This window comes from Ceratotherium simum, chromosome 35 (genome assembly GCF_057802395.1).
Source record: "Ceratotherium simum simum isolate JZ-2026a chromosome 35, ASM5780239v1, whole genome shotgun sequence".
NCBI lineage: Eukaryota > Metazoa > Chordata > Mammalia > Perissodactyla > Rhinocerotidae > Ceratotherium > Ceratotherium simum.
The window spans coordinates 21,394,167-21,404,857 of record NC_141934.1 but is presented as its reverse complement, the minus strand read 5'-3'; the positions used below and the strand labels follow the sequence as shown (position 1 = coordinate 21,404,857).

General features: G+C 45.9%; 1 protein-coding gene across 1 annotated transcript; it reads left to right on the top strand.

Annotated features, from left to right (window-relative positions):
* The first annotated feature begins 4,381 nt into the window (after positions 1-4,381).
* On the top strand, positions 4,382-10,421 carry LOC147912470 (2'-5'-oligoadenylate synthase 1-like). The gene is made up of 6 exons (XM_087424190.1): positions 4,382-4,658; positions 5,491-5,779; positions 6,895-7,079; positions 7,738-7,970; positions 8,641-8,794; positions 9,932-10,421. Exons 1-6 carry the CDS (start codon positions 4,482-4,484, stop codon positions 10,049-10,051), a joined length of 1,158 nt encoding a protein of 385 aa, XP_087280316.1. The 5' UTR covers positions 4,382-4,481; the 3' UTR covers positions 10,052-10,421.
* The last annotated feature ends 270 nt before the right edge of the window (positions 10,422-10,691 follow it).

Genomic DNA, 10,691 nt, shown 5'->3' with positions numbered 1-10,691 from the left:
ATACAGGCCCACCTTAACACACAAGAAAAATCCCAAAGAAGCAATCTTAAACTACACCTAACAAAATTGGAAAAAGAAGAAAAAACAAAGTCCAAAGTCAGCAGAAGGACAGAAATAATAAAAATTAGAGCAGAAATAAATGAAATTGAAACCAAAAAAACAGTAGAAAGGATCAATGAAACAAAGAGCTGATTCATTGAGAAGATAAACAAAATTGACAAACCCTTAGCCAGACTCACTAAGAAAAAAAGAGAGAAGGCTCAAATAAATAAAATTAGAAACGAAAAAGGAGAAATTACAACAGATTATTCACAAGAAATACAAAGGATTGTAAGAGAATACTATGAAAAACTATATGCAAACAAATTGGCTAATCTAGAAGAAATGGATAAATTCTTAGACTCCTACACCTTCCCCAAACTGAATCAAGAATAAATAGAGAATCTGAATAGACCAATCACAAGTAAAGAGATTGAAAGAGTAATCAAAAACCTCCCAAAAAATAAAAGTCCAGGACCAGATGGCTTCTCTGGAGAACTTTACCAAACGCTCAAAGAAGATTTGATACCTATCCTTCTCAAACTATTCCAAAAAATAGAGGAAGATGGAACACGTCCTAACACATTCTACGTGGCCAACATTACCCTGATACCAAAGACAGACAAGGACAATACAAAGAAGAAAAGTTACAGGCCAATATCACTGATGAACACAGATGCAAAAATCCTCAACAAAGTATTGGCAAACCGAATACAGCAATACGTTAAAAAGATCATACACCATAATCAAGTGGGATTTATACCAGGGACACAGGGATGGTTCAATATCTGCAAATCAATCAATGTGATATACATTATTATATACATATACATACATTAACAAAACGAGGAATAAAAACCATATGATCATCTCAATAGATACAGAGAAAGCTTTGGACAAGATCCAACATCGTTTATGATAAAAACTCTCAACAAAATGGGTAAAGAAGGAAAGTAACTCAACATAATAAAGGCCATATATGACAAACCCACAGCCAAGATCATACTCAATGGGGAAAAACTGAAAGCCATTCCTCTGAGAACAGGAACAAGACAAGTGTGCCCACTCTCACCACACTTATTCAACATAGTACTGGAGGTTTTGGCTGGAGCAATTAGGCAAGGAAAACGAATGAAAGGAATCCAAATAGGCAATGAAGAAGTGAAACTCTTGCTCTTTGCAGGTGACATGATTTTATATATAGAAAACCCTAAAGAATCCATTGGAAAACTATTAGAAATAATCAACAACTATAGCAAAGTTGCAGGGTACAAAATCAACTTACAAAACTCAGTTGCATTTCTATGCTCTAATAATGAACTAACAGAAAGAGAACTCAAGAAGACAATCCCATTTACAATCACAACAAAAAGAATAAAATATCTAGGAATGAATTTAACCAAGGAGGTGAAAGACCTATACAATGAAAACTATAAGACATTATTGAAAGAAATCGATGATGATGTATAGAAACGAAAGATATCCCATGTGCATGGACTGGAAGAATAAACATAGTTAAAATGTCCATACTACCTAAAGCAATCTACAGATTCAATGCAATCCCAATCAGAATCCCAACGACATCCTTCATGGAAATAGAACAAAGAATACTAAAACTCACATGGGGCAACAAAAGACCACAGAAAGCTAAAGCAATCCTGAGAAAAAAGATCAAAGCTGGAGGCATCACAATCCCTCACTTCAAAATAAACTACAAAGCTATAATAATTAAAACAGCATGGTACTGGTATAAAAACAGACACACAGATCAATGGAACAGAATTGAAAGCCCAGAAATAAAACCATACATCTAAGGACAGCTAATCTTCAACAAAGAAGCTAAGTACATACAATGGAGAAAGGAAAGTCTCTTCAATGAATGGCGCTGGGAAAACTGGACAGCCACATGCAAAAGGATGAAAGTAGACTATTTTCTTTCGACATACACAAAAATTAACTCAAAATGGATGAAAGACTTGATGGTAAGTCCTGAAACTATAAAACTCCTGGAAGAAAACATAGGCAGTACACCCTTTGACATTGGTCAGACAGGGACCTTTTTGAATTCCATGTCTACTCAGACAAGGGAAACAAAAGAAAAAATAAACAAGTGGGACTTCTTCAGACTAAAGAGCTTCTGTAAGGCAAATGAAACCAGGATCAAAGTGAAAAGACAACCCATCAGCTGGGAGAAAATATTTGCAAATCGTATATCCAACAAGGGGTTAATCTCCATAATATATAAAGAACTCACACAACTGAACAACAAAAAAACAAACCCGATCGAAAAATGGGCAGAGGATATGAACAGATGTTTTTCCAAGGAAGATACATGGCTGGCGAATAGGCATATGAAAAGAGGTTCAACATCACTAATCATCAGGGAAATACAAATCAAAACTACACTAAGATATCACCTTCTACCCACTAGAATGGCTATAATCACCCAGACAAAAAATAACAAATGTTGGAGAGGTTGTGGAGAAACAGGAACCCTAATTCACTGCTGGTGGGAATGCAAACTGGTGCAGCCACTATGGAAAACAGCATGTAGATTCCCCAAAAAATTAAAAATAGAAATACCTTATGATCCAGCTATCCCACTATTGGGTATTTATCCAAAGAACCTGAAATCAACAATCCAAAGAGGCTTATGCACCCCTATGTTCATTGCAGCTTTATTCACTATAGCCAAGAAGTGGAAGCAACCTAAGTGTCCCTCAACTGACGATTGGATCAAGAAAATGTGGTATATATATATACAATGGAATACTACTCAGCCATAAAAAAAGACAAAATCATCCCATTTGCAACAACATGGATGGACCTGGAGGGTATTATGTTAAGCGAAATAAACCAGACAGAGAAAGACTAACACTGCATGAGTTCACTCATATGTAGATAAACTAACACACAGACAGAGAGAAGAGTTTGGTGGTTACCAGGGGGAAGGGGGTTTGAGGGTGGGCACAAGGGGTGAAGGGATGTATTTATATGGTGACTGACAAACACTAATGTACAACTAAGATTTCACAGTGTTATACACTATTATGACATCAATTTAAAAAATGAGGAAAGTAAAAAAAAAAAGAAAAAATCTCAAGAGAAATTTTAAAATATTTTGCACAAAACAAAAATGTAAAAACAACCAATTAAAATGTGTGAGACACAGTCAAAGCAGTGGTTGAGGGATATTTTTAGTATTGAATGCATTTATTAGAAAAGAAGAACGATCTGAACACAGAGAGAGATGAACAGATGGAGCAAAGGAATTTTTAGGGCGGTGAAACTATTTTGCATAATTTCATAATGGTGGATACAGGACATTAGGTATTTGACAAACCCATGGAATGCACAACACAGAGATCCCTAATGTGAACTATGAACCTCAGTTAATAATAACACGTCTGCATTCATGCGTCGCATAACGACGGGGATAGGATCTGAGAAATTCGTCGTTAGTTGATTTCATCGTAGTGCGAACATCATAGAGCGTACTTACACACACGTAGATGGTACAGCCTATGACACATCTAGGCCGTATGGTACTAATCTTAGGGGACCACCGTATATGCGGTCCCTTGTTGACCAAAACATGGGTACGCAGCGCATGACTGTATATCAATTCATCCATTGTGAAAAACGTACCATACCGAGGTTAATAATGGGGGAAATTATGGGTGGAAGGAGAGGGGGCATATGGGACTCTGTACTTTCTGCTCAATTTTTCTGTAAACCTAAAACTGCTGTAAGAAATAAATTCTATTAATAAAAAGGAAAAAATATAGTATGATGCCATTTTTAAAAAACAGAAAAGAGAACTGTAAGTGTGTGTATGTGTGTGTGTTTTCCTAGAAAAATATCTGAAAAGACCTATACCAAAACGTTTTCAGTGGTCACCTTTGGGTTTTAGGATCATAGATGGTCTTTATGCTTCCTGATTTTTCTGACGTATTTTCTTTTTGTAATATGCACAAGCTGCTGTAAAGATCATAAGAGACTAGAAAACAATTTTGTCAGCAACAAAAAAAGACGAAGAAGGAAACTAAAAAATCGGTTTGTAATTATGATTTCTCTTGCGTGCAGTCCTAAAAGGTTATAAAGCAACATTTTCCAAGTAAAGTCTGAAGGCTGGATGTTCTAGGCTGCTGGTTAAAGGAGAGTAAATAACTGGGAGTGGAGGAAGGAGCTGCAAGGGCAGACGCAGCTCAGGGATCAAAGGAGTGTTTGGTTTGCTAAGAGGCAAAGACGAGGGACACACCTCCCTCCTTCCAAGAAAACGAAACCAAACAGGAGCCCAGACTCTGGGCATAGCACCTTCCTTGCAAGGAAACGAAACCAAACAGCAGCCCAGACTCAGGCAGCATCCAAGAGAGAGGCTGGCAGTTTCCGGGAGCCAGCTCTGCAGCCACTGGCTCTCCTGTCCCTGCCCGAGCATCACGATGGATCTCAGAAAGACCCCAGCCGGTAATCTGGACAAGTTCATCGAAGACTACCTCCTGCCAGACACGCAATTCCGCAGGCAGGTCCGAGAAGCCATCGACATTATCTGCAGTTTCCTGAAGGAGAGGTGTTTCCGAGATGCCCCCCACGCAGTACGGGTGTCGAAAGTGGTGAAGGTGAGCCCAGGCCTGCCTGACTGGGGAAGGGTGGCTGAATGGGCAAGAGTTTCCCCAGAGAAAGAGACAGAGCAAAAGGGCCAGGTCTGGGGCTGGTGGTTTTTGATTTATCCACACCAAGGGTAGAACCATAGCTTGTTAAAATAGCTTCCAGGGTGAGGTCCTACATCTGTAATTTTTTTAACGAATGTCCGATCAAGTTTATGAACCACCATCCCAGGCCACATCCATTTCAGAGATGGGGAAACTGAGGCTCAGCTCTGATCAACCATCTGCTAAGTAATAGCCAGGCTGGGGACTCGCAGTTTCTGCAGTATCACCAGCTGGTTAAGAGTATAAGTTCTGAAGGCAAATAGCACCTATGGCTGTGAAACCTTGAACAAGTCACTTAACCACTCTGTGCCTCAGTCTCCTCGTCCATAATCCCCAAAACCTTATAGACTGTGCAGATTCAGTAAAATAAGGCAGGGAAACCACCCAGCATGGGCTGGTCTGCAGTGTATAATAATATAAGGTAGTAACCAACAAGGAGTAAAAAACAGACTCTAGAACAAGGCAGCCAGGGTTTAAATTGATCTCTGCTGCCTCCTAGCTGTGTCATTGGGCTGATACACGATCCCTCTCAGCATGTTTCCCCAGCTGTAAAGTGGGAACTAATGACAATAGAAGGTAAATCATAGAGTCCTGGTGGGCATTGGAGGAGTTAAGACTGGAAATGCCCTCAGGACACGGCTGGCGCTCAAGAATGCTAGTGATTGTTCTCAGGCGATTGTCACTTTGTTTAGGGAGGCTCTTCTCAATGAGGGTGAGTTCTCATTCTCATCGGTTTTAGGGCGGCTCCTCAGGCAAAGGCACGACCCTCAGAGGTCGATCTGATGCAGATCTGGTGGTCTTCCTCGACAACTTCACAAGTTTCCGGGAGCAGTTTGAGCACCGAGCAGAGATCATCCGGGAAATTAGGAGGCAGCTGGAAGCCTGTCAAAGAGAGGAAACATTTGACGTGGAGTTTGAGGTCCAGAAGCAGCGGAGGAAGAGGCCCCGCGCACTCAGCTTCGTCCTCAGGTCCCGCCGGCCCAACGAGGGGGTGAAATTTGATGTACTGCCTGCCTTTGATATCCTAGGTGAGCCCTCCAGATCCAGGGGTTCCAGCTGGTGTCCTATTTCAGGCTCCTTTCTCTCTTTTCATATTTCTGAACAGAAATCTCCCACAGTTTGAGAGTCTTACCAAAACAGAGCATCCTTTCAAAGCAGGGAGGAGATCTTAGTCTCTCTCCTGGGGCAAGAATGACTAAGGTCATAATCAGCCACGGGAGCAACAGTAAACAGCAAATTGGCACAATCTGGGGCAAGACGTTTCTTATAAACACCGGCCGACTTGCTAGTTCTGCTTGTGGCAAAGTGTGTGAATTTTCTCTCTCTAAAATGAGGCAGCATAGATCCGGCATCAAGTCAATATGTTGATTTCATCTTTTAGCCAAAACATGAGGAAACCTCATCAAACTCGTGCTGAGGCTTGGGATCTCTAGATAATCTGCAGGAACACTTGGATGGGAGGCATAACCTCCCGGAGGCTCAATTTCCAAGTTAGGAAAACTGATAAACCACACTACCTAGGTCACACTATTATTTTAAGTATTAAGTGATCATCTACGTTAAGCTCTTACACGGGGCGCGGCACATAGCAGGGGTTCAAAAACGTGAGTTCCCCAGCTGTGCACCAGGCACCTCGGGAGACTGCAGTGAACTCACGGGGTGCACGGGATGGTTTTGATTTTCAGGTTTTTGGGGAAAACAGCGACATCTGTGGGACACCACGCACGCTACTGCTATTCAGTTGCATGGACTGATCTACTTAAATGGAACTGTTAGGAATTCCTTTTGGCTTAGGGGACCCGTGAGAAAAATACTGAAACTCTAAAGGCACTGGGAGATGAGACAGGTCGGGGATCTCTCCTTGCTGCCATGTCCTGTATTGGGTGCTGGGTTGAGAACGGGCTGTGGAGGAACCTGCGAGGAGGCTCTGCCATAGTCCGGGTGAGAGATGACGGCAGCTTGGACCAGGCGATGGCAGAGGAGGTGGAAGAAGGGAGGACTGCGGATGGACCTCAGGCCTCCCGGCTCTGAGCCTGCGGCCCTTTGCGCTGCGCCCACGGCCAGTGAGCTTGTCTCCCCAGAGAGACTGAAGGATCCTCAGAGAACTGCTGTCATCTTCAAGTTTTGGATTCGTCCCTAACAGGTCAGGTGACCACAGACTGCATGCCTGACCCTGAAATCTACGTCCAGCTCATCAAAGAGTGCAAGCACCTGGGGAAAGCGGGTGAGTTCTCCCCCTGCTTCACAGAGCTGCAGCGAGCCTTCCTGAGGCGGTGTCCACCCAAGCTTAAGAGCCTCATCCGCCTGGTCAAGCACTGGTACCAAAAGGTGTGGCCCTCCTGTCACGTGGGGGGGAGAGGAGGAGGAGGAGGTGGGAGAGGGAGGGCAAAGGGCAAATTCATCCTTCCAGTTACTCTGGCCCAAACCAGGGGTCTTCCCTGACTTTTTCACACACACACCTCCATCCAACCAGTCAGCAAATGATGTTGGTCCTGTATTTGCAATATATCCGTAATTCATCAATCGTCACCACCTGTCACTCTCACCCTGCTCTGAGTCATCTGGCGAGGCTCACAGGCTCTGCCCCCCACCTCTCTGAACCCCCACCTCTGCCCCCTCGCCTCTCCCCCAGGCCATGCTGGTCTCCTCCTTATTCCTCCAAGAGGGAAGCCCTCCTCCAGCCCTGGCCCTTTGCATTTGCCTATGAGCCCAAGCCCTTAACCAGAGGTCAGTGAACATTTTCTGTAAAGGGCGAGGGAGTAAATACTTTAGACCTTGTGGGCCACATGGTCTCTGACACAACTACTCAACTCTGTCTTTGTAGCATGAAAAGCACCATCGACCACACGTAAATGAATGGTGTGACTTTGCTCCCAGAAAACATTACTTACAAAAACGGGTGGCAGGCTGGATTTTGCCCGTGGGAAATGTGCTGTACACGAAGGCCGGACAAGCCCATTTGTCTGACTGTTTTTCCTCTTCTCAGTGTAAGGAGAATTGTGGGAAGCCACTGCCACCACAGTATGCCCTGGAGCTCCTGACAGTCTACGCTTGGGAGCAAGGAAGTAGGCAAACAGAATTCAACACGGCTCAGGGATTTCAGACCGTCTTGGAGTTAGTCCTGAAGCACCAGCAGCTGTGTATCTACTGGACAAAGTACTACAACTTTGATGACCCTGTTATTAAAAAATACCTGCGCAGAAAGCTCAGGAAACGCAGGTACTCTCTCCCCTTCGTGGATTAGCTCTCCACATCAGTGAACCCCCAGATACAGACGTGGCGCCTGAAATGGAGGAAGTGGGAGGGCTCCACATTTATGGATGATCTTCTGTTGCCAATCATTGTGCTGGGCACGTTACTACTGCCATCTGATTTAAACCACAGCCTCCAGCCCTGTGAGTCAGGCACTATGCTCACCCCTTGACAGATGCGTAAACCGAGGTTCTGACAGGTAAGGCGCTTGTCCAAACCTTAACAGAAAATGCAAGACACCGCTGAAATGGCTGTGCTGGGCATTCACATGCTTTGTCTCAGTCCTCATACCACATCCTTTGAGGTGGGTGTGTTCAAGCCTCCCCATTTCACAGATGAGGAAACTGAGGCTTAGAGAGGTCAAGTGACCCGCCCAAAGGAACACCACTAATAAAGGGCCGAGGTAAGATTCAAACCCCGGTCTCCAGGCCCAAGTGCAAGGCTCCTTCTCCTCGTGCTCGCTGCCCACCATGGTGCAGGGCACTCAGGACACACCCTGGGCAACAGCGCCCTGCTGGGCCCGTCCTCCTGCCCCAAGTCCCAGCCTGCCCCAGGCTGGTGTTTGCTCTGCAGGAACATCTACACTCCTCAGATGCAGCTCAGCTCCTCACCTGTCCCTCTAACTGTCACTCTTCAGGCCTGTGATTCTGGACCCGGCTGACCCTACAGGAAACGTTGGTGGTGGAAACCCATCTGGCTGGCAGCGGCTGGCACAAGAGGCTAGAGCCTGGCTGGATTCCGCGTGCTTTAAGAAAGGGGATGGGTCTCCAGTAGGCTCCTGGAATGTGCCGGTGAGACCTTCTGCTTCCTCCCTGTCCCCCTTCCCACCCGCTCCACGCAGCATTAGCTGGAGACCATTCCTTCCAAAGAAATTGCTTCTTGCCGGAGGCCACTCACGTTCATAGTTTCAGGCTGTGCTTCCTACTTTACAGGCATTTTCACCCCATTCAGAGGGTTCCTGGAATTTTCACCTCCCTTGTCCAGAGTTCGTTCTTTAATTAATGTCACCTTGCCTGGGGGTAACTCTTAAGAGCTGCACTTGGCTCACCCCACTGATAACAATACTAAACAATAACAACCACCGCAGATTGAATATCTGCTTTGGGCGCAGGTTCTGGCCTCAGCCCCTTAACATACGTTGTTTCATGGAATCCGCACAACACCCTGTGAGGTGTGTTTCCTACTCCCGTCTCCCAGATGAGTAAAGGAGGCTCAGAGAGGTGACGTCACCTGCTCAAGGACACTCAGCTAGGGAGTGGCAGAGCTGGGATTCAAACTTGGTGGACTCCAACACCAGTACTCATTCCACTATGCCCAACAGTCTGCCTCGTGTCCCCTATTTATGTGACAAATGGGAGACTCAGAGCAGCTGAGTGACATGGGCGTGTCACACAGCTAATTCGGGGCAGCAGGACTCAAACTTGGGTCTTTCCACTCCCCGGGTGGGGGTCTTTCTCATGCGGGGGAGGGGTGATGATGTCATAGGTGGGTCCCCGGGAGGGTTAGCGTGCAGGATGTTTGCGGGGTATCCACTGGCGTCAACACCCGTGGAATGGAGGGGAAGAAGCAGGAGCGGGCAGCACAGGGAAACGTCCAGCTGGGACGCAGCCCAATGACAGTCCCAGCCCACCCTCTGGGAGCTGACCTGCAGCAGACTGAGCTGGCCAGGCCTGTATAGCCCACATGGACCAGTCACTGAACCGGGGCGGCTCAGGAAGGGGCGTGGCCTTGAGCGCGGGGCTCTCTGCAGCCGAGGCAGCCCTAAAGGGGCTGACGGCTGGAGTCTGTCTGCTGACCACCTCCCAGCAGCTGGGGCTTGCTTGTCCTTCCTTGAGGGGGATCCAAGTGGCATGTCACAGTGTCCCCCTAAATGCTCTCCAGGACCCAGTGCCAGCTCTCCGATGTGATCGTGTGCTTTACCTTTTCAGCCTGAGGAAGACCGCAAGGACAACGGGTTGACCTGGGCTGAGAGGGCACATCACCTGTATGATGACAGCTGGCGCCACGAGTTCTATCAGAGCTCATTCCAGACAGCACCCACTCCCTAGGCAGAAGAGAGCTGGACGTGCACCATCCTCTGAACGCCAGTGCATCTTAGGGGAAAGAGTTACAGAGGCGTCTGGGCCAGTCCCCTCATTTGCAGGGGTGGGGCCTTCATCGGCAGTGATTCGTTTCAATCCCAGGACCAGAATCCATGTCTCCTGATCCCCCTTCCTGCTATTCCATGCTTTCTCACCTTCCATAGAGAGCATTCCCCACCACCCCTGCCCCGCCACAGCCTATTCTGTGACAATCTTCTCTGAGAGACAACAGGACAGATTTAGACAAAAGACTGAACCCCAGCCTTGACTTCCTTCTGTGTACCTGGTGGGAGGGTTATGGTCCAATTTATTATCAATAACAATAAAAATAATAGCAGATACCATTTGTTGGGTGTTAATTAACTGCAGGGCGCATTGCCAAGAAGTATATTTGTGTGCTCTGTGTGTGTGTGTGTGTGTGTGTGTATTCATTGATTCAGCTAAAAATATTTATTGAGCACAAACTATGTGCCAAGCATTGTTCTGGGCACTAGGAGCACGAGGATGAACAAAACAGACAAAAATCCCCCAAGACCCTGCCTATGGAGCTGGCATTTGTGTGGAATGTTTCAATATTGGATAGTTCAGGATCCTTCCAATTTTCAGT

Coding starts and splice junctions, on each gene's coding strand:
- LOC147912470 (XM_087424190.1), top strand. CDS start 4,482: ATGGATCTCAGAAAGACCCCAGCCGGTAATCTGGACAAGTTCATCGAA. Junction 4,659..5,490: donor GGGTGTCGAAAGTGGTGAAG/GTGAGCCCAGGC, acceptor CATCGGTTTTAG/GGCGGCTCCTCAGGCAAAGG. Junction 5,780..6,894: donor GCCTGCCTTTGATATCCTAG/GTGAGCCCTCCA, acceptor CGTCCCTAACAG/GTCAGGTGACCACAGACTGC.